Source organism: Armigeres subalbatus, chromosome 2, assembly GCF_024139115.2.
Source record: "Armigeres subalbatus isolate Guangzhou_Male chromosome 2, GZ_Asu_2, whole genome shotgun sequence".
NCBI classification, from domain to species: Eukaryota; Metazoa; Arthropoda; class Insecta; order Diptera; family Culicidae; genus Armigeres; species Armigeres subalbatus.
The window spans coordinates 222,531,755-222,556,775 of NC_085140.1; the positions used below are offsets into that span (position 1 = coordinate 222,531,755).

The 25,021-nt window shown below is 39.2% G+C and overlaps 1 protein-coding gene across 1 annotated transcript; it reads left to right on the plus strand.

Annotated features, from left to right (window-relative positions):
• The first annotated feature begins 1,343 nt into the window (after window positions 1-1,343).
• On the plus strand, window positions 1,344-18,318 carry LOC134211729 (apolipoprotein D). Its single transcript, XM_062688898.1, has 6 exons — window positions 1,344-1,593; window positions 1,739-1,896; window positions 10,020-10,168; window positions 10,241-10,313; window positions 14,175-14,304; window positions 18,048-18,318. Exons 2-6 carry the CDS (start codon window positions 1,768-1,770, stop codon window positions 18,185-18,187), a joined length of 621 nt encoding a protein of 206 aa, XP_062544882.1. The 5' UTR covers window positions 1,344-1,593; window positions 1,739-1,767; the 3' UTR covers window positions 18,188-18,318.
• Window positions 18,319-25,021: the final 6,703 nt, after the last annotated feature.

Consider the following 25,021-nt stretch of genomic DNA (forward strand, 5'->3'; position numbering starts at 1 on the left):
AGTGGCCGTTGCTGGAGGTTTCCGGTTCTACTTGCTGGAGTTACGGTTTGTGGCTCAAGTCCTTCAAGCATCTCGATATAAAGCTCGTCGAACGTCATCAGCATTTCATCCTGTTCCACCTACTTCGATGTCGGGGTTGCTTCTAAGATTTCTCGATGCACTGCGGAGTATTCCTGGTAGTGGGCATCAAGTTCCTTCACGAAGACTCGGCAACTTTGGAGTTACCTTCGTGGGGTAATCTTCGGCTCGACTTTCCGTTTGATTTGGCGACGCGGGTGGATCAAGCTCTTCAGTGCCTCCGCATTACTCTCATTGGGTAAAGCACGCTAACAGTTTGAAACGCGACAATTCACTTCTGTGGTACACCGTACACGGTACGCGACTAGCGCTGTTCAAGCCACGATAACATTTGCTCAATCGCACTATTCTCAACACTTCGCACTGTCGAAGCCACGAGAATATTTGTGTTCTTGCAGGCTGTACGGATGTCACCAGCTGCATTGATCAGCTCACTGATCACTAGTATCCTCGTATACTAGGATGGAAGGCTTCACCTTGGACTGTGAATGAACTACACCCGGTGAAAGTAGAAGATAGACTGACTTAGCAAATCACAGAAGAATACCTATATCAAGGTCAACATACATGCCACAATGAACGGATGAACAAAGGTGAACGAGTGGAACTAATATTAATAGAGGCTTCTACCACAGGTATATAACACTATGGGTCTCCGAGGCTTCTATAAAAACTTAGATCTTGGAGTGAAATGGTAGCCTTTTGGTACAACTTTGTTCTACAAGAAAGGCAAAAAACTTCACGTTCATAGAATGATTCCGAATATTTACAACCCTGTAGAAGTCATGATAGCGCGAATTCCATGCCAAGGTGACGAAAATTATTCTCACCAAATCCGCTCCATTTGTAACAGCACTGCCTGTACAATAATAGACACTTCCCTTCATTGTCCAAAAGTAGAAACATAAAAATTAAACATGCCGTGGTACAGGAAATAAAATTTAAAAGGTCTCTGAAACGAAAAAAAATAATCGAAAAATTGTTCATGTTAGTTTTGCCCAGAGTAGAAGCAAATCAAATAAATTAACGCGAGCATTTTTCGATAAATATAACCTGAAATGTAATTTCAAATCCCAAAGTTTTGAGATGACGAATTATTTAAAACAAAAAAAAACTTCTGTACCATCCATGGGCACACTATCTTACGTTAAAACAAACACTATTTAAAATGAAAAATAAACAAAATCTAGAATCTCGCATGAAAACCGATCAGCCACAAAACATACGTTGCCAGTCATTACTTTCACTAGTCGCCCTCTAGGTCGTCATGTTGTTATTTTACAGGTTCACACCTGCTTCGAAGGTGGCTTTGACACAGTGAAATCGATCCTGCAATTTATTTCAATGTATAGATCTCTAAGCACTATACAGCACCAATATAGCATACGTAGACCCAGTGATACTTGATTTATGAATATTCGGTACAACGAGAATGATCGAAACGTATTAAAGCAGTGACCTTTTTAAGCAAGTAGACGACGGATATTTGTGTTGCTTCGTTTTCGAAAGCATTGGGTAATGGAATAAGTTGAACGATCACCACGTGCATTAGGCAGTGATGCAAAAGCAAAATCGAAAGAACACCTTCAACTGGAAGCTTTCTAGACAGCACTACTGATACAAGTGGTCATTTCATGTGTTCATTTATCATTCAACGTAGCTGCAAATTAAGTGTTCAACTTACTGGAAATGAGATTTTATCAAACTCTCCAAATATGTGGCGTTTTGCTGATCATACTACAACCGAAAAAAACCAAGTCATCAGGCTTCGGAAAGTGTCCCAACTATCCAACAATGCCAAAATTCAACATGACAAGGGTAAGTTTCATGGTGATAATCAGGAGCATATTGAAGAAAACAAATAATATTATGAATGTAATGCTATATGTAACAATCTGATTTATGGTTTCCAATTGACCTTCAAGTTTTCAACAAACCAAGATTAGTCGATGCGTCTATAATGAATGATTCTGATTAATGAATAAAATTTCAACACATTAGCAGTGTTAATTATTTTGTTTGATTTGCCGCGATATTGATAACGTATTTCGGTAGTAAGCTATATTTTACAAATACTTCGAGAAAATATTCATGTGACGATTTGTGCAACATCTTATAACAGGATGCAGTGTTTATATACCAATTAAACCCAAACGAATACAAGGGCCTTCAACAGTTACTACATCGTATTATTATACTTTCCAATATACTTTTATTTCTCGCAGCTATGCGCTCAACGGAATTATAGTGTTATCCAGAATAACATCGGCAATATCATCAAAATAACTCAATAACAATAGTTGAACTGTCCCAATTCGCCTAAAAGTTCTATCCCGATCATTAGCGATTTTGATTTTGCGAATTTCCTATACAAATCCTAATTTCAGTTTTCACGATTTCCTCAACTTCACTCTTGATTTTCACACGAGAAAATATCCTATAAACACGTCGGAGATGTCGGATGATGGATAAACAATATAAGTATTTGCTGAAGGAAAAAATCCAGCCGTTTTCGAGTTATGCGGATACGAACACAGACCATTTCATTTTTATTATATAGAATATAAAAGATAGAAGAGAAGATAAGCTTAATATTGCCTTCTATTTTAGAACAAACTAATAAACTAGACCTTCTTCTAGAAATTTGAACAAAAAAATTCACTTATGTTGTCACATCTGGATAATAATTCGCATTACATTAACATTCCAGATGTTGACAGGGAATAATATCTTCTACATATATAATAAAACCGATTTGAGATTTCCTTTCTGACAGTTTAACTCGCAGACACGGTTGTGACCGATTTTTAAGATTTTTCCTAGTCGATTCGTTTTGAGATCCGTAATGTTTGTATGTAAAAGTTGGTGAGATTGAAATGTAAAAAAAATCATTGCAATACAATTTTGGGTCAGCTATTGAGAAAACAAAACAAACGCATGAAATTGATCAGAGTGCAGTGCTGGAAATAGTTCATATGACATTTTGCAACACCAGGCAAAGCTAAGTTTTGTTTCGCTAGTATATAATAAAATGAATTGGACTTCTCCTTCCTGAGCAATTTAACTCGCGAACAGGTTGACCGATTTATAAAGATTTTTTCCTAATCGATTCATTTGAGGATCCGCAAAGGTTTGTATATACAAAAAGCTTGAGTGAATTTAACGAGGGAAATCTTAAAAATCGATAGAATACAATTTTGGGTCCGCTGTTAGAGGGAAAACAAAATAAAACGCATTAAAAATTGATCTAGAGTACGGGAGCTTGCAAATAGGAGTTCATTGTGAGCATTTTGCTTTTTGAACTTACCCAGGCATGAAAGCTGGGTATTTTTCGCTAGTACTTTATAATATAATTAATATCACAATCTTCTCATGAAGTCTAAACATAAATACGGTTTGGAAACAAGTCTTAAGATATTTGTTTCTTTGAATTATTTATTGAATTAATTTATTGAATTATTTTGTTGTATGTGCTAAACCCATTCAGACGAAATGAAGTTACATAAAGAAAGCAATACCGCAGCATACCGTACAAAATCAACTCAATATATCGTTGCTAAGGTGACTTGCGACAACCAAACCTGAAGCGCAACATGATATGGGCTCATTGTAACACAGTCAGTTCTTTCACCACCTGATGACCAACAGATGTTTACAGTAATTGATGTATAAATTTTTATATCCACAGCCACCCACATGTACGGCATGCGATGGATGCGCATGTGTCAATTGGCAGACCGTAAATTAAGCAATTAGTAAAAGGCTCACATGGGCATAACGAATACATTCCTTATTGAGGTAGACTGTGTAGCCGTTTTACTCATATTTATAACTCTATAACATTGATTTTTAAAACGTTGACTTTTAAAATATGGAAAGGTACTATTTTTTCTATGTATGTGGTTATGTGAAATTGCGAACGGGCTTGGTAGTCATATGTCTACTGCTTCTGCCTCATACGCAGGAGGTCTGTCAGTGTTCAATCCCAGGTCCGTTCCATTTCTGTCCCTACTTTATTATCTTTCTCTATATTTCTCATGTTCTAGCTTGATATCACTTCTAGAACTGAAATGAATTCCATACCGTTTCCATTACTATTCCTATACCTTCAACTTGCAGTATTCCTTTGTAACAGACTTTGGTAGGCTTTGGTCCGATTCGTGAATCAAAATCAGATTAAACTAAAGAAGTGACAGTTCAAAAATTTCCAAATAACCCTGCTCGCAGAACAAGATTACTTTGACAGATATTAAGGATCATTTTTGATGGATGTTTTCTGTTGTTGAGTCTTGCTGGGTAACCAGCCATTGCTGCATGAGCAGGGGGAGTTTTATAATTTCCGAACTATCGCTTTTAAGTTTAATTCGATTTGCAATTTACGAATCGGACCAAAAGCCTAACAGTAATCACTAGAATTGGAAATGAACTCTATATCCCATTTCCTACCATTTCAATTATAAAATTCCATCAGTTGCTTTCTCCTATCTATCACATTGGCAGCTCGTTAACCAAGACGGACCCCTGCCTCTTGGAACCTAACCCAAAAAATTCCAACAAATTCCGCATGAACTCGTGGCAAGTGCAGAGGTATATTCGGCTTGCAGTGGGCGAATGATTGCATCAACATATTCCTCCCCTTTCCCTACATTGACTTGCATTTCATGACATGGCAGGCGCCACATGACTTTCTGATACAAATGAGATCACCAATTACTTGTACATTGAAGTGATGTGTGCTAACGGTCCCAAGCAAAACAACTGTTGGTTCCCTGTGCAAGAACAGCTGAATCTGGTCATAATGGAGTAGCAACTACGAGCAGTCAATCAAGCTCAAGCTGTATGTGGTTATGTGAAATTGGTGTTTTCTTCGTCTTATAAAATAAAAAACACAGCGGTGGACCGCAAAATACACTCAACCCTCGTTTTACGTCACTTATTGGGGGGACGTAAACCCTGGGTAGACACCTTTGCGTGGTGTGTTACGGTGTAAGATCTACCACGGTCCCATACATTGTCAGCTACAAGGCAAATCCTGACCCAACGAATACTTCTCCCCAATATCCAACTCCACGGTACTTTCATGAGGGTGTCGCTGAGTCGGGGGCTCTCTCGTTAAGTAAGTACTACATCAACCTCCTCCCAAGTTACGGTGAAGCATGGGCTTGGCCAGGAGTAGTAATTCTCACTGCTTTGTGATTTTTATCCCTAGATTGGAATCAAGGACTACACCCACCTTGATTTCTGATAGCAATCTGAATAAGGATTCCAAAAGAAAAACATGAGTATCACTAATTGTCCAATCTACGAAGTACACACCCGTAACTATGCTTTATGCTTTCATGCTTTATGCTATTGGGGGACGTCAAAGAATGTGACAACAAAGAATTTTGTGCTTAGGTTTCCTAGTGATTACACTTAATTTTATTGATCGTTGGATACTTTCAAATACATTCTAAGCATGCCACTTGAGGTATTGCTAAGATCTCTCAAATTCAGGCATATGATGTGCCTTACGATCTTCAGAATTGTCCTATCGAGTTTAAATCAAATGCTCTCTACCGAGATCAACCAATATTTCTGACGATGTTCCCAGCCTCGGTGTCAACTCAATTTTATCCTTCGATTATTTGTCTTACACTTGCGTCTTCAATTCTTCCATGTTTGAAGTTGTAAGATCTCCAAATTGTTCTGGAGTTTTAATCAAATGGTCTGCCGAAGCTACTGAGCTACTACTTGCATGATGTCCTCAGTTGCGGTTTCATCCCAATCATGCCCTCCGAGTATTTGTCTTTTACTTGCGTCTCAAGTCCAGGTATATGAGATGTTATAAGATATCCAAATTGTCCTGGAATTTGAGTCTAATGGTCTACCGAATCAACCAAGGCTTCCACGATGTCCCCAGCTGCCGTATCAACCTAATTTTGTCTTCTGAGTATTGGTCTTTTACTTGCGTCTCAAATACAGGCATATGAGATGTTGTCCAAATTGTCCTGGAGTTGAAATCAAATGGTCTATCGTGAGATCAACCGAAGCCTTCTCGCATGATGTCCCTAAGCCGCGGTATCATCCCCACCAATTGTATTTCTCCTAGTATTTATAGTTATAGAGTATTGTGTCGCCAGCACTAAATTGAATTCCGACTTCTGACGTTTTACTTCAGAGCTTACTTCCGACATCATGAACGTCAGAACAAAATTTGAGTTTGCCACTAAAACCATTGTCGGAAGAGCGTTCGGAAAGTGCGGAAAATTGACTTCCAGCGAACTTCAATTTGGTTCCAGTGACAAAACAAGTTCGATTTTTGTGACAGATAGCACCGTGCAGTGCTGCATATTTATTTTATTTTTCCTTGTGAATCTCGTCGGAAGTGGCCTGGAGTTTAAATCAAACGGTCTATCGAACCAACTAAAGCCTTCATGATTCATGATGTCATAAGCCGTGGTATCAACTCAAATATGTTCTCAGAAAATTTGCCTTTCATTTGCGTCTCAAAACAAGACATATGAGGTGTTGTAAGATCTCCAAATGGAAACCAGGAGTTTGAATCAAATGGTCTACCAAATCAGCAGGCATTCCATGATAAATCTTCAGTCGTAGTACCAACTCAACTATAATCCCCCAGTATTTGCTCCTTTCAGCTTTGTCTCAAAATCAAGGCATATGAGGTGTTGTAAGATCTCAAAGTTGTCCTGGAATTTGGATAGCTTGCGAATTGCGTCTCAAATTCTGGCATGTAAGATCTCCCAATTGTTCAAGAGATTTAATGAAATGGTCTACTGAATCAAACAAGCCTTGCATCATGCCCCCAGCCACGATATCACGCTATTATGTCCACTAAGTGTATTTAGATTACTTGCAAATGAACAACGACTTGCGCATGATGTCCCTAGCAACGGTATCACCCCAATTGTGTTCTCCTGGTATTTATAGTATACTTGCGATCCTCCAAATTGCCCTTGAGTAGCCTGGAACTATGTCCCCAATGAAGATGTGTTCCCATTTTTTTTATCTTTATAATCGAGGCTTTCAGCCCTAGGCTGGCTTACCTCGGTTCCCAATAATGTCATCCGAGTACATATACATAACTTATTCATGAAGATGACATGATTCAGGTTCTCCAAACTGCCCTATATCCCCAGCACAAATATGCAACCAATTGCGTCCTCCAAGCACATTTTTTGTACATGAGATGCGATATTCTAGGCCTTCCAAATTGACTTGGAATGTGGACAAATAGTCCTCAGTCCTCGTTCTCAGAGCCCATGCACATGTTTTGTATATGCCTGGATTAGAGCCGCATAGTATGAAAGAAAAATACTCGGAGGATAAGGCAAATGGATTCATACCGCATGACTGGGGACATCATGGAAACGGCTCTTGGTTGATTCGGCGAAGACTATTTGGATCTAAAACTCCCAGGACAATTTAGCGATCTTAGAACAACTCCATATGCCTAGAATTTAAGACGCGAGCGAACGAAAAATGCTCCGGAGAACATAATTGGTGTTGTTACCTACGGCTGGGGACATCATGCGAAACCTAATAGTTGATCCGGTAGAACCTATTTGATAAGAAAACTTCAGGATAATTTGAAGAGATCTTAGAGCAACTCATATCTCTACATTTGAGACGCGAGTGAACGACAAATACTCGGAGGACATAATTGTATTGTTACCGCGGCTGGGGACATCATGGAAACCTTGGTAGACCATTTGATTCAAACTCCAGGACTCCAGGAGATCTTACAACATCTCATATATCTGGATTTGAGACGCAAGTGAAAGAAATATACTCGGAGAGCAAAATTGGGTTGATACCGCGGCTGGGGACATCATGAAAGCTTTGGTTAATTCGGCAGACCATTTGATGCAAACTCCAGGATAATTTGGAGATCTTAGAACAACTCATATGCCAACATTTGATACGCGAGTGAACGAAAAATACTTGGAGGACATAATTGGGTTTCTACCGCGGCTGGGGACATCATAGAAGCCTTGGTTGATTCAGCAGAACATTTGATTCAAACTCCAGGGCAATTTGGAGATCTTAGAACAACTTTATATGCCTGGATTTGGCTACTCAAGGCGAATTCCTCGGAATGACCTGGAACGGTATTTGGTTTAATATATCAAGTAAGGGCAAACCCCAATTTTAAAAAGAGATAACAGCTCTTTCGTTACGCTTGTAGACCTTGGGTCCTTGTTACCAGCTGATGTAGACTCCAGGAATTTCTTGGATGACCTGGAATGGAACAATAGTTGAAGGCAAATGATGAATGTACATAGCGTTTGTATAATATATCACATATACTTTCACCTGTCATAAGACGAGAGTTTAAACAATCCCAGCTTGAATTCCACCACTTAATTCTTGTATCTTGACAGATACGTATTTTCGACCTCAACAGTAAGGCCGTCTTCAGTGTCTCGTACTTGACTCGACTTGGTCAGATCTTGGACAAAATGATGGCTCTTTAAGTTCTTTTTGAAGCTGCCATAGCAAGTTGTTCGTAAATAACACGAGCTTTTTACGTACTTGTATTAACCTGGCCACATATGTTTTTTCAGAGGAAATCTACATATCAGCCCACTATGCGGTGAAGCTTTTTCCCACACTATTGAGTTTCACAGTACAGTAATCGTTCGCTAATGAATCGCCTGCTTTGAAGCGTAATTACAGCGGCACACTGGGGAGTTAACTTTCTGAAATCAGCGTATGGAGAAAAGGCATCTGAAGTTTTCGATTTCTCAAAATTAAGCTCCTTCATCGAAAAAAAATATTTGGTAGGCGTATTGGCGGACACACCTTCCTACATAACCGGTACCAAATAGCTTTTCATGAAAAGTTCTAATTTTAGAAAACCCGCTACGTTAGATGTCTTTCGCCATACAAATTTCTGGCGGTTAACTCAGTGCTTTATTATTTGGCTGCATATACGATAGCGCCTGAATGTGGAAGCGGCGAGTAGAAAATCAGCCACTGCCAATAATTCATTCAAGTCATGATTGATTTACTGTAATCAAAACGGAATTAATGAATCGCCTGCTTTGAGCGTGTAATTACAGCGGCACACTAGGAGTTAACTTTCTGAAATCAGTTATGGCGAAAAGAAAGAAGATGTTTTAGTTACTAGGATAAAGATTGGTCGCTTCGGTTCCCTTTGTTCTGCTGTCAGAAACATGTGGCAATTACATACCTGTCCAAATCGTATGGATTTTCCTTCTTTGACATTTAGCTCCCCTATCCTCGCCAGCAAAAGATGTTTCCGGACAGCGACGACGGCGACAATCTTTATCTAATAACTAAAACATATCTTTTTGGCGGAAAAGGCATCTAAGGTTTGATTTCTCAAAATTGTTAAGCACCTTCATCGAAAAAATATTTGAGTAGGCGTAGTAGCTTCGGACAATTCTTCCTACATAACTGAGTACCAAATAGTTTTTCATGAAAAAGTTCCTAATTTTGGGAGAAACCCGCGTTGGATGTCTTTCGCCATACAAATTTCTTGCGGTTAATTTACGCTGGCTATTTGCGCATATACGATAGCGCCTGGAAGTGGAAGCGGCGAGTAGCAAATCAGCCACTGCCAATAATTCATTGTGCTACTAGGCCAGAATATTAATAATAGAACCAAAACTGATTTTCCTTTCCGAAAAACATCTTTTATTTAGGGGGAAAGACGGCTTTGGCAGGTTTTGTTCTAGTTATTAATGCAGAGGGGTTTTGTCGACTAAATTTCAAGCAGAAAATTTTCCCACAATATTCTTTGATATGCAAAGAATGTTTAGGCCAAATTTGAGCCTAGTCAGTCATAAAAAAACCCCTGCCAATAATAGAACAAAACCTGCCAAAGCCGTCATTCCCCCTATATAGAATTTTAATAATAGAACCAAAACTGCCGAAGCCTCCAACATTTCTGAAAAAAAATCTTTTATTTTCAGTTTCTAGGTAAATGGTTTGAAGTGGAAAGATCGTTTTATCTTCCGGAAATAGCTTCTGGCTGTACAACCCTTACATTTGAAGACACCACCATCCGTGATGCTGATAGTCGACCTCAATTGGAAATTGCTATTAAAACAGTCAACAGATGGTAACAAACAAACTTGTGATATTATAACCATTATGTTTATGCACTTTATGTTTGTTTTTGGTGATTATACAGGACTGGAAACCCCTCAGTAAGCATCGGGGAAGCCATCACGGAAAATGAAAAATCATCAATTATGACTGTACAGGTATAGATACTATTGAGCTAACTAACGAGTTGCAGAAGTTTGTTCCAGCTAAATTGTGTGTATATACACACACAATCATGGGTCACACACTAATATGGGTCATTTCCATTTGATCAAGTGCAAAATAGAGTGACTAATAATTAGTGCTGTCCAATGAGCAGCTCGAAGTTGTTCCCGTCCTGCTCGTTCTTTTTTGTCAACAAATAGACATGAGAGGGATGGGAATAACTTTGAGCTACTACATCATATCATAACACTATAATGAATTGTATAAGCTACACATAATGGAAAATATCGACTAAAATATGCACACCCTTTCAGCAGGTCCGAATCAGGGGTCCGAATCTCCGAACCCAAAATATTTGTGACATGTTTAGTTTTAAATAAATGTAGTTTTCGTTAATTGAATGATTGGTAATATGCAATGGACTTCTGCAATAAATGTGTATTAAGTGTAAAAAGTAGAAGGTTGTATCAGAGGCACGACCGCAAAATCAACGTAGAATAACGTATTCGAGTGCAGCGGCTATTCGAGTGCAAAAACGTCGGGTCCGCCAAACTAACGCCTTCGGGGAACTCCCATACTGTCATGTCTACATTAGCAGCTGGGAGATTCGCTGTCACTTTTGGCAGCAACAGGAATTTCATCCTTCGCGAGAATTCTGTAACTCGCGACCTTACGGTGGATGTCACCTTCTGCTTCACCTTCATGTTAGCTTGTCCGGTTCCACATACTTCAGCAACTGTCCATTGCCTTTGAACCCGCAGTTGTTCAGCCAACTTCTTCGTCATGAAATTGCACTCGGAGCCAGAATCTAGAAGCAGGGACAGAAAAAGTCATTTCAACTACACTCAAACAGCTGACATCCAACACACAATCAAGTTGCTAGTCCTTCCCGAATTTGAATGTGCGAATGAATAGGACGGCATGTGCACAAACAGCAGCAAACGTTGACTATCGGTGTCAGCGGTTTGTGCGGTGTCAAAATGAACCTTCAGTTTGGCACATTGATATTCAATTTGAAATCTCAAAATATGAATATCATTTCACACTGCGGTGCATGGATTCGACATTTTGAAGTCAGATTCCTAAAATATATGCATCTGTTTAGTATATAAAGTAAAATAATCATCATTTATCGGTGCAGGTTCAAATCAACCGCAATTCAAAATATTTATTTCAGCCCCGGCAGATATTAATTTTTACGCTCGATTATCAATCGGCTATTGAGGATCGAGCGTTAAATTTGGTATGGAAGTTTGACAGCATGCTGCGAGATGTTCGTACTTGCATTGCCGAGCGTCTGATCAAAACAAACACGAATAAATTAAGAAGCTGCCTACTGAGCATCGATGCAACTGATAGTAAAACGAAGATTTCCGTCCCTGTCTAGAAGTGCTCTGGCCGGAACACAGACTCCATCTTGCCGTCCACTAGGACGACGGCCGTTGCAAGGAATATCGACGATGCTTTTGTTCCGGACACATTGGATTGTTGCTCGCTGGATCTCGGAGCTTCGGCAATCCGTTTCTGCTTCCATCGTATGGCTTTCGGAAGCAGATCAAAGTGTGGTGCTAGCCCTTACAATTCCGGCACGTATTCGGAAGGACAATGCATCACCCGATGTCCACGCTTGAAACAGTTCCGGCAGAGCACGTTGTCCGTTGAAACCTTGGGCATTGATACAGGAGGTGATTCTCTTGGCATGCTACACAGCACCAATGTTCCCTCTGAACAACGGTATAGCTTAAGTGGCGGAATGGTGCCTTCTTTGGTTGAGGGGGTTCCACCTTAGAACCGGAGGACCTGGATGGTAGAGCAGCAAGGACTTCCACTCTACGTTGGAGGAAATCCGTTAGATCCTTGACCGTATCCTGCTCTCTAGTTGACGGTAATTCTTCCCAGCTTATCCTAGTTGTCGGATCCAGTCGCGCGCATAGGACGTCCAATAGCAGCAGATCTTTATATTCAACAAGTTGAACTAGCTGATCTAGCGTCTGAATAGACCGCTCGAAGCCCTCCAGTAGGGACCGCAACTCGGTAACCAACTCCTTAGCCAGCTTCGGTAACTTGACGGCGCTTAAGCTGCTTGCTATCGTTATAGCGTTTCACTAGAAAGTCCCACGCGACCTTGTAGTTCTCCCGCGTAATTCCCGGCGGATCCAGAAGTGACCTGGCTTCGCCTGCCAAGCACCCTTTCAGGTAGTGGAAATTTTTCACTCCCGGTCAGTCTGCCTAAAAATAGCGACAAATACAGGTCACGGAAGCTCAACCAATAATCGATGTTGGCGTCGAAGGTTTGCAACATAATTTGAGAACACATTGAACATTTACTCATTAAACTCATCGTCATTCAAACACTAGCGACATCTGTTGATTTCAGTAAGTTGGTAAGTTGGATAATCACCAGATGACGGTAGTGAGCAAACGTCAAACTCAAGCACAAACGATACGCGCGCCACGAGTGATTGATTGGCCAACTAATGATTATTTGAATTGACCAGTAAATCAGTGAACGATGGAAATTTGATGAGTGTTATGTCTGTTTGTCTGTGGCACAACTGGCATCTTACTTGCTTTGCGTTACATTTTCGAGTGAATTTGGTTTTGGATTCCGAGAGGCTTGTCCTTAAGTATATTATTGTGGATTTACTTGACCAATGGATTCGAAGGTCGGTTCACTTGCCTATTTCAAACGTTCCCTTTTGCAGCAAGGTTTGCCAAACTCAATAAATGTTTGGTAGATTACCTTGTTTTTTGCTCATTGTCTATCAAAACAGATGTCAAACATCGAAAAAAGAGAAAGAAGTCCGAGGACAACAGCAAAAAGCACGTGGCAGACTTCTCAGTTTTGACAGATTTTACTATGAAAACTGGTGTGAAGGTGAAAACGGCGATTCCAACGACCGTTCAAGGAGCGACTGTTTCGAACGGTCGGGTCCAATAGGGAAATCCACGTAAAATATTTTTAAGACACTGAATGACTTTTCAGGATCTCCAGTAGCCTTGCGACCAAAGTGTATCCATTGTACTTGCTACACAAGATACATACTCATGCAATAGCGGGCATTGGAAAGCTTTCAATTAATAACTGAGGAAATGCTAATATAATACTAAGTTGAAAGGCAGGTCAAGTTCCAGTTGGAATGTAGAGTCATTGAAGAATAAGAAGAATGACTTTTTACATTTTTCTTTTTTTTATTTTAGGTGGTGAACCCCGTGAGGATATGCCTCCCGGAATTCAGTTGTGCATGACTCCCGTTTTGAATGGGGTGGCCTTGAGAACGCGAGTGTGTTTATTTTTGGATTCCGGGAGGCTTGTTTCTTAAACAGTGGGTGCTGTAATGATTTTATATCTGTTCATATGAATGGAAAATTAAAAAGACGATTTTATTCCTCAAACATGAACTGAAGTAATGATATACACCCGGTTCTTTTTTTACACGGGTGGGTTCTAGTTGATTACGACCTTTATCGTTGATGAAACTATGAGTTAACCCCATGAAAAAATCAAAAAAATCAAAGAAAATTCAGGTGGTATTTAAAAGCTGCAAAAAATCAGGTTAACCGGGAAATTAAAGAATACCAACCGTGTAAGAAAAATATTGGGTGTACTCGATTAAGTTGGAAACCGGAATACGGGACTAGCGAAGTTGGATTTTTCTCGCAATCCGTACGTTAAACCTAACTTCGCAAATTGCGCGCTAATCTAATTAGGGCCTAATTAGACTAGTGCATTACTAGCGAAGTTAGGTTTAAGGTACGGATTGCGAGAAAAATCCTACTTCGATAGTCCCTCATTTCGGTTTTCAACTTGACTACTGACTAGCGATACTAAATAATGATTAACATTTTTGCAGATGAAATCAACGTTACCAAGTGCTGTTGCCAGATTTTTACCCGGGTCTGGGAAATATCAGGTCCTATATACGAATTATGACGACTTTGCAATATTGTGGTCATGTTCCAGTTTTGTAGCTGTGCATGCAGGTGAGAAACATAATTTTGGCAGCTGAGTATTAGGAAGAAAAGAAATCTCTACCATAGAGCTTGCTGACGTATGATCATCTTTCTCCTTCAAGCGCATAAGAAGGATAGTAATTGTTTTCATCGGAAGAAAGCCCATCCTTCCTGTGCGCTTGAAAGAGAAAGTCGATTAGACATCAGCAAGCTCAATATACCTAATGTTGTGTATGTGTGCGTGTTCTGAACTTCAAACCGGTTTTGCTGTAGTGATGTGATCTGTCTGCCTACAACATTCCCCCCATTCCCCATATTCTCGTCTATGCTTATTTCCTCTTTCAAGTACGAAACTTTCTGTCATAAATCGTGGACAGTAGAATATCATGTACTCCAGTGTCTCCTTCTCCATTCGGACAGGTTGGACAAAATGATGGCTCTTTAAGTTCTTGAAGCTGCCATGGCAAGTTGTTCGTAAATAACACGAGCTTTTTACGTACTTGTATTAACCCGGCCACATGTTTTTTTCAAGAGGAAATCTGCTATCAGCCCTATGGGTGAAGCCCCACACTATTGAGTTTTCACAGTACAGTAATCGTTCGCTAATGAATCGCCTGCTTTGAGCGTAATTACAGCGGCACACTAGGAGTTAACTTTCTGAAATCAGTATGGCGAAAGGCATCTAAGGTTCGATTTCTCAAAATTAAGCACCTTCATCGAAAAAATATTTGGTAGGCATAGTAGCGGACACCTTCACCATAACCGGTACCAAATAGTTTTTCATGAAAAGTTCTAATTTTGAGAAAACCCGCGTTAGATGTCTTTCGCCATACAAATTTCTTTGCAGTTAACTTACGCTGGCTATTTGCGCATATACGATAGCGCCTGGAAGTGGAAGCGGCGAGTAGCAAATCAGCCACTGCCAATAATGAATTATTGGCGGTAGCTGATTTTCTACTCGCCGCAGCCTACATCCAGGCGCAGTATATGCAAAATAACCAGCAAGAGATAACCGCCAGAAAGTATGGCGAAAGATATCAACTGGTTTTTCAAAATTAGACTCGAAAAACTATTTGGTACCGCTTATGAGGATGGTGTCGCTACTACGCCTACCAAATATTTTCGATTAAAATAACTTAATTTTGAGAAATCGAATACCTTTCAGATAGTTAACTCCTGGTACCATATAACTGCAAAGCAATCGATTCGTGAAACGTTTAACATGCGTCAATGTTGTTTTACTTTTTGCATTGAACAAAGGAAAATTTTACGCGCCAGAAAATATCGATCCCGCCAAACACGGAAACAAAACGTCAACGCGTTTTTGACATCACATTCTGACGTTTAGCTGCTTTTAATGAATCGCCTGCTTTTGAGCGTGGTTACAGTGGCACACTAGGAGATAACTTTCTGAAATCAGTATGGCGAAAGGCATCTAAGGTTCGATTTTTCATCCCCCTTCATCCCCTTCATCGAAAAAATATTTTGTAGGCGTAGTAGCGGACACCTTCCTACACAACCGGAACCAAATAGTTTTTCATGAGAAGTTCCTAATATTGAGAAACCCCGCGTTAGATGTCTTTCACCATACAAATTTCTTGCGGTTAACTCATGCTGGCTGTTTGCGCATATACGATAGCGCCTGGATGTGGTAGCGGCGGGTAGAAAATCAGCCACTGCCAATAATTCATTGGGTTTCGCCCCAATGAATCGCCTGCTTTGAGCGTAATTACAGCGGAACATTAGGAGTTAACTTTCTGAAATCAGTATGGCGAAAGGCATCTAAGTTTCGATTTCTCAAAATTAAGCCCCTTCATCGAAAAAATATTTGGTAGGCGTAGTAGCGGACACCTTCCTACATAACCGGTACCAAATAGTTTTTCATAAAAAGTTCCTAATTTTGAGAAAACCCGCGTTAGATGTCTTTCGCCATACAAATTTCTGGCGGTTAACTCATGCTGGCTATTTGCGCATATACGATAGCGCCTGAATGTGGAAGCGGCGAGTAGAAAATCAGCCACTGCCAATAATTCATTAGCGAACCCCCAACTAAAAAGCGCCCCAACTAGAAAAAACCCAACCAGCGAACGTTCACTGTACCATAGACATGTGAAATTAGTAATTGCCAAATTTGCTCACCAAATGAAAAAAAATATAAGCAACAACGGTCATACTATTTTTGCTGTGGATACAACTTGTGTTCAAAAAACATAAAATGGCATTCTTGTCGAATCTGGAAGCAACTATTGGATAGTCAGATGTAATTATTATCTTGAAAATGTCTAAATAGTTAGGAGGCCCTCCTTAGCCGTGCGGTAAGACGCGCGGCTACAAAGCAAGACCATGCTGAGGGTGGCTGGGTTCGATTCCCGGTGCCGGTCTAGGCAATTTTCAGATTGGAAATTGTCTCGACTTCCCCTGGGCATAAAAAGTATCATCGTGTTAGCCTCATGATATACGAATGCAAAAATGGTAACTTGGCTTAGAAACCTCGCAGTTAATAACTGTGGAAGTGCAGAATGAACACTAAGCTGCGAGGCGGCTCTGTCCCAGTGTGGGGATGTAATGCCAGTAAGAAGAAGAAGAAGAAGTCTAAATAGTCATCGATTCGCATAACTATAAAGTTTGATACCCATAAATATTAACATAATTTCGTTCGTAAGCAATTTGGTTATATTCCCCGAACCAATTGTCACAATTCCGAAGCACCGAAAACCGAGTGGCTATTGAATCTCACGGTCTAGAAAATCTCAACGTAGTCATCGTCTTAGGGGCAAGCAAAAGTAAATGCGGTGCGACGCGACTCACATAAAAGAATAACAAGCATTATCAATGAGCTGTCGAATTCCTCTGCGTCGCATCGCTCGTCGCGTTTACTATGGCTTTCCCCTTAAACAAAAAAAAAATACCATACCCCGTATTGGCATGGTTACGATTGATTCCAAAACTAATCAATTGCCCCAACATATTCTAAGGAAGCCAGTCCACATTATGATCATGAAAATCTCTATAATCATCGTCTTGAACAACGACTTTCCATGATTTCGATTGTCAATTCGTTCATATTCCCTTAATCAATTACACGGAAACGACCAAATATCTGAGAATTCCTTGCGGATTATCGACATATAGCCCGCATTGGACTAGTGCTAGTTCCTGAAGAAGGCATAAACAATATCCAAAGCTTACGTTTGAAATAATGAAACGCATCAGTGGAATAAATGCAGTTTCTAACCTCGGAATTCCGGAATACCTTCGCTATCTTCAGACCGATATGAAATTTCATCTGAGGTAAAACCTAGAAAAAATTTAGCATCCAATGTTTTCATTTTTTTCAAAAGTGAATTATTTCACGAAAAGTTATGCTAATTTGAAATTCGACAATTTTCTTCCTATCTCAACCTCTATGTCTCACCCCTGTAAAATCTTAAAATCTAATTTTCTTACGTTTTCACCGATAGAATATTTTGATCGAATGTTTTCCTGAAACGGGATGATTAGTACTAGAACCCTGTGAAAACCGTGAAAACAGATCGGAGGTTCATCTTAGTTTCATAATATTGTCATTCCTGGTATGCGTGAGCCCAATAGATTTATGCCGTAGAATAATCAATGTGTGTGTGTTTTAGTGTTTTATTCTACTTAATTATGTTAGCAAAATTATTTTAAAAAACACGATTAAGACGCAATCAGTCTGAATACAATTAACAAATTGAAGACGGTGTTAAAAAAATTAATAAATACTAAATAAATGTTTTCACTATTTATTACAGATCAAATATGGCTACTAGGACGCGAACGAGATTATTCAGCAGATGTTAGGAAGAAGATCTACAGTGCTCTGAAGCAACTAAGTCTTGACCCAGAAAGGTTATTTATTTCCAAAAACACAAATTGTCCAAATACATTGTAAAGACTGCTCATATACGTACAGAATGTTAGAATATAACCGATTGCTAAATTTTAAAAACGCAGGACTCATTGTTTTTACGTTATTAAGTCAATGTGAAAAATAAATCCTATTCAAGCGTTACGACTGTACAATTTTGTAGTTATTCATTTTCATTGTTTAGGTTTCGGAAACTCATGCGTTTCAAGTGATTTCAATCAATAACGGCGCCGTTTACAACCTTACTGGCATATAAAAGGGAATGATTTTTAGTTCAACTCTCGTTGCAATTAGATATCGCGATCACCTCGATTGCCTTGATATATTGTCACGTATTGTGTTGTTTAAATGAGTAATTCACTAAATTCAATCCGGTAATACAATTCAATGTAAATAAGTTTGTATATGACTGATTCGTTCGGCCATCTCCACCGGACGCGATAATGGCATCTAAAAGAGATTATTTTCTTTACCTTTTTGGCCTTTCTTGTACTGTAACCGTTCAGTTACATATATCTCAGATTAGATTAGACAAATTGAAATGTGTGTCTTGTTTTGAAACTATTGAGTTGATTTTAGAAATTGTGTAAAATTAGTAGGAATAGTCAAAAATATGTTTTTTGGAAAAGATGTTTAATTTTGATACACATAGTTAAGTTTGTAATTTTAAGGTGTTTTTATGAGATATTGTGAAAAAAAATCGGCTGCCGGTGGGTCTTGAACCCACACTATTCCATTAAGTACACGGACGTATTACTAATTATACAACAGCTGCTCTTGCGAGAAGTTGTTCCATAACCAGCTAATAACGATGGGATATCGGTGAATTCCCCGTATCCATCGAATTTGCTTTGGCAACATTTCACACCTCTTTTCTCTAACCAACTATGTGTATCTGAATTGAACAACAGTCGGTTGCGTTTGAATCATAAACATGTGCTTCTATTTGTCGTATTGAGGCTGGTTTGCTTCTGCAACCACGATAGAGGCTCGCTTGCCAAGTCAAAAATATATTAATGTAAAAGTTAGTTAAGTAAAAATTGTTATTGGAAAATTTTGTAATGTGAAAATTGTTAATGTATAAAAAGTGAAAATAGTTACTGTGAGAATTGTAAGACAAAATAATGGTCAAAAAGCATTGAATGGGTGGTGATGATTTACTGTGGTATAAAGGGGAGAAGGACATTTTAATCGACATGGAAGGAGTGGAAGTGGATATTGGAAGCATGGGAAAGCGCGGGAAAACTCGATGGAAAAGGAAAAGGTCTGCAAACCTCTGGGGTAAAGATTATTGTTCATTAGTAAAATGGCGTCCGTGCAAGAAAGCTGTGAATGAGACTGCCTCTGTAGTGCGTCAGTGATTTTTAAATAGAAGTGAACGACATCTAGTGGCCTCTAATATTTCGTTCATGTAACTATGACTATCAGAAAAGCTTGGAGAAAGAGTTTTATACCATTCTGGTCCATATGACCTCTTGTTCATTTATATCATTCGCTAGATTAGCGACCTCACACAGCACGATCGACCGAATCAACGTCCGCGTTGGATCTCGGTCTAACCATCAAGGATTTCTGCCTGACACAGTTCGGAGAGAACTTTTCTCGGTGTGGCCAATACGATCTCGTCCGTGGTCCGTCGATTACATCGACGAAAGGCACGCCGAAGTTTCATCGATAGCGACCTTGCAAGTGGCAAGCTGCGACCCCGCTGTCTTCTGGCCAAGCTACAAGACCGCAATCTTCTGGCCAAGCTACTAGATCGCCATCTTCCTACCAAGCCGCCGTTGACCACCAACTCAGCTGCTGCTGCGAGCGCTCGCCAATGTCGTCCAATATTTAACACCACCGGCACGTACCGAACAACGGAAAACCACCCAACATAGATTTCAAAGTGCAATAGCCAAATAAATTATATCCCTACTAACTAGCTCCAAATAAACTGCCATAGTCCTTTTACACAAAGTTACAATAAATTAATTCCACAGTTTGTATTTATCCCTCCGAATTACCCAGTAGCATGCTGGCCCTGCGACACAGTTCAGGGGTCTTGTGTTACTGAGCTATTGATCGGGAGTTGTTAATCCGCCTTGAGACTTGAGAGCAAGCTCGTAAGTCTAAGATAGTCTCAGTACACTGAGAGTATATGGCAACGTGGGGCAAGATGGGTTACGGGGTAAGATACGTCATGACCGTTTTTGATCATTGTAAACATTTTAATCCTGATCATACTATTCTCGCTTTCATATAATCACAAAAAAAAACATAACTAAGAAGTAATCCTCATACTTATACCATTTTTATCTTAGATTGGAATCAAGGGTAACTCCCCACCTTGATTTCCGATAGCAATCTGGATAAGGGGCCGTACACATATTACGTAAGCACTTAAGGGAGGAGGGAGGGTCCGTCATTTTCTTACGCACCATATAAATAAAAAATCATTTGTGTGAAAAAAAAATCTTACATGGGGGGAGGGGGCGAAAAACCCAGAAAAAATGCTTACGTGATATGTGTACGACCCTTAAGGATTCCATAAGAAACATGAGTATCACTAGCGTCCAATCTACGAAGTATACCTTAACAACGCTAACGCTAAGTTGGACGTGTCCGGGAATGTTCCGGAAACCTGGCCGGCCGGTGAAAATGGTGATTTTCTATCAGTGATACACCCTAGCTTGCGGCGTCTCAAACTTTATGATTTTGCAAGATCAATTTGAGGAACTCATTTTGAGGATTTCTGTACAAGTTGGAAATGTTCCGTTATTTTCCGGAATAGGCCCCCCTCGGAAATGGTCAGTTTTGATCATTTATGAAGCCATGCTTGAATAATATTAAAATCCATGATTTGGCAAAACAAGACCAATAGAGCACTTTTTGAGGGTTTGTGGACAACTTGGACATGTTCTTCCGGAATAGTGCCCCTGGGGAAAATGATCAGTTTTGATCATTTATGAAGCCTCACTTTCGATACCTCAAACTTCATGATTTTGCAAAACATGACCATTTTGAGGGTTTCAGGACAATTTGGACATGTTTCGGAATATTCCGGAATGGTGCCCCTGGGGAAAATGTCCATTTTTGTTCATGTATAAAGCCTGATTGCGACATCTCAAACTTCATGATTTTACACAACAAGATCAACGAAGCTAATTTTGAGAGTTTCTTGACAAGTTGGACGTTGGATGTTACACGGAATCTTCCGGAACAGTGCATCCCCTAGGAAAATGGCCAGTTTTGATTATTTACGAAGTTTCGCTTGCGATATCTCAAACTTCATGATATTGGAAAACGAGATCAATGGAGCTCCGTGGGAAATGGCCATTTTTTATCAGTTATAAAACTTCGCTTGTGACATCTCGAATTTCATAGTGTTGCGATTCAAGATTAATGGAGCCTATTTTGATAGTTTCTGGAGAAGTTGGACATGTTCAGGAATTTTCTGGAATGGTGCCCCGAGGAAAATGGCCATTTTTCATTATTTTTTAAAGCCTCGCTTGCTTTAGCTAAAGCTTCATGATTTTACAAAAGATTTATAGAACATTCATTCTTGCGACATCTCAAACTTCATGATTTTGCAAAACTAAATAATATCCTTGATTCAGTGGCGCGTGGCTACGCCACTGCCTTGATTAATACTGAGTTGAGATGACATTGTGTTTGATATGGTTTGTTGATAGTGAGAACCTCTACTTGTTATTTTGTGAGTAGAATTAAGGGATTTTTCAGTAACGTTTGGTGCGAATTGGCAGAACCCCAACCATATGTAATGTAGATGATGTTGTTGTTGACTTTTTTTAAATAAATAAATTTGATCGACAATAAGACATTCTAACATGAACCTGCAAATGGGGCAAGCATACTAAAGAGCATAGTTTTTTTCATTGCTTATTCAATCATTTCGAAATTATCTTCCAGCACAATGGTGTTAATTTGATTTTTTAAAATATAAATGTTTTGCGTTTTGCGTAAAATTCGAAGGTTGGATCTTTGCCACATTTTTCCACATTTTATTTTCTATTTGTGTTGCTTGTACAGCGGGTGGGTTGAATCGACATTGTGTCACGGTTGGTGAAAATACCAGCGTACCTCCTTTTTAATCAACGTTCTAGTCCTCAGATACATTAAATCTCTTTTTTATTTCTTTATTTCTACAAGCATTCTATGTAGTTGGAACAGTGTCCCATTCTCACCCCCATTTGACTCATTGTCACCCCCGCCGCGGTATCGTGTAACCCGATGGTACGGTACGGACAAACTGAACCATTATGGCCCGTTTACATATGAGCTAGTTCTAGCGGACAATGCACTGTCCGACAATACTAGCACGATATAAGCATCATGTAAACAGGAATTGTCCTCGCTAATAAGCGTTTACATTATGCTAATTTCGCGCTAGTATTGTCGGATAGTTCATTGTCCGCTAGAACTAGCTCATATGTAAACGGGCCAACAGTGGTCGTGAACTGTCGCGACAGTCAATGTCATCGGTGCGTTATTGGCCCGTTTCAGCGATGTCAGATCTACGGAAATTTCCGTAGATTTACGGAATTGAATGCTTTCTACGGATCTACGGATCCGTAGATAAATACTACGGAAATTTGAAAATTTCTGCGGAAATCTACGGATTTTTTTACTAGCACACTTTTTGTTTCAATTGGTGTGGTTTCAAATTTAGTTCATGTTGTGTAAACAATATGCGAGTTTCTGATATATGGGTTTCTATTAAGAGGACAAGACCGATGCAATAAGGTTAACCGCATTTTACAAACATATGGAAATACTGATATATACCATCTTCCAAACTCAGATGAGCATTTTCATGATACAATTAGAGGCAAAAGTATAGAATTGATAGTTCCATTGAGACACGGCAGAAATTAAAAAATATATAGGGGGAATGACGGCTTTGGCAGGTTTTGTTCTATTATTGGCAGGGGTTTTTTTAAGACTGACTAGGCTCAAATTTGGCCTAAACATTCTTTGCATATCAAAGAATATTGTGGCCAAATTTCATAAAATTTGGTCGACAAAAACCCCCCTGCCAATAATAGAACAAATCTGCCAAAGCCGTCTTTTCCCCTATATATATAGAAGTGGATTTTCAAAAGCGAGCGGTGAGCAATTTTTGTCACGATTTGAATCGAACGAACTTCTGTTGAGTTGTCATTTGAAGAGATAGGGAAGAGTATCAGCGTTGAAGAGAGATCAATTTCCACACTGATACTCTTCCCTCCCTCCCCTTCCATTATGAAAGCAATCTTGATTTTTTTTCTGCTCGATCATTGACCGAGATTACCAGTGCCTAAAGTCCAGTAAAGAATCACCTTGAAAATAATTCTAGTGTATGATCCATTAAGCATGAAGCAATTCATTCAGTTAAGACGAACATCCTATTTAAATTCTAGAATAACACGCTTGTTCTTGTGTTCTAATGATGAAGGTAAGTTTGAACAGCCTTATGGTCCTTCGAACCGTATAACCGTATAGTTTCCCAATAATCCGGCTCAAATGTCCATTATATTGAATTACCGGACCCTCTTCAACATAGAGAGATAATTAGAGTGTGCTACCATAAACGTAATTGAATACAAGGCTCAAGCTAACTCAGTAGTCTGGATTCTTGACTGCACAATTCATAACACAGCTCAAACATTTATTAAACATTTTATTACATATACATCATTGGTTAAAAAATATACTGGTGGAGTTCAACTGTGACAAAATGGTGCACGCAACTCACTAAACCGAATATTTTCTTTCAAACTTGTTCATTTACACCAAAATTGTTCGTTAGAATGATTTTTCGCCAATTTTTATAAATCCTGGAGGAAATCCCGAAAACAATCCTTGAGAAATCTAGGCATTTTTTCAGGAAATTCCATTTGACATTTCAATGTAAATTCCTTCGAAAAACCCTTCAGGGATGCATCCGGAAGTTTCTTAAGTAATTCTTTTAGAAACTCCTTCGGAAATTCCTTTAGCAATTCTCTCAGAAATTCCTTTAGGATTACTTTTCGAAAATCCCCTCAAGTTCTCCTTCGGAAAATCCTGTAATAATTCATTTGTAAATTGCTCCAAAAATTCTTTCGGGGCTCCTCCAGGAGGTAAATTTCAAAAAATTCGCCGGTAGTTCCATTGCCCATTCTTCCAGGAATACCTTCGGAAAAGTTCTTGTAAATTTCTCCAGAAGTTTCTACGGAAAATCCTCTGAAAATTCTCTTAAGACTTTTGAATATCGAACATTCTCTTACAAAACTTTGGAAATTTCTTTTGTAATTCGTTCGGATATTCTCACAGCTTCGTCCTAGAATTTTCTAGAAGAAATTCTAAATAAACTAGTAGATAAATTTCTGAATGAATGGAATTTTTCGTATAGCGATTTCCATAAAAAATAATAAAATAATTTCTGGATTAATTCCTGTAGAAATTTATGAAAATTTTACTAAAGGAATTTTTGGAGGAATTTCCCTTATAATCCTTGGAAGAATTTCTGATCAAATTTCCGGAAGAATTATTTATGGAACTTACTAAGGTTGTCCTATAGAAATTTCCGAAAGAATTTGTGGGAAGTCAATGAAATTCGACTGCAACTCCTTTAGGAGGTTCCGAAAAAGCTCCTGAATTCTTGTGCAAAGGATTTTTCAAAGGAAGTCCTGTTGGAGTTTTAAAATGATATCCTGGAATAGTTTTGGATGGAATATCTAGAGGATTTCTGAAGGAATTCCAAAAAATAAGGTATGCTTGAAGAATGTTTTGGATGACTTTACCGAATTAGTTCCTGGAGGTTTTTCCCATAGAATTATTTAAAGTATTTTCAGAAAAATGTCTAGAAGACTTTCCGAGCAATTTCTGGATAAA

Bases quoted from the DNA above. Each gene is read 5' to 3' on its own strand.
- LOC134211729 (XM_062688898.1), top strand. From the start codon at position 1,768: ATGAGATTTTATCAAACTCTCCAAATATGTGGCGTTTTGCTGATCATA. The intron at 10,314-14,174 runs GTATAGATACTA...ACATTTTTGCAG, and splicing joins CATCAATTATGACTGTACAG to ATGAAATCAACGTTACCAAG. The intron at 14,305-18,047 runs GTGAGAAACATA...TATTTATTACAG, and splicing joins TTTTGTAGCTGTGCATGCAG to ATCAAATATGGCTACTAGGA.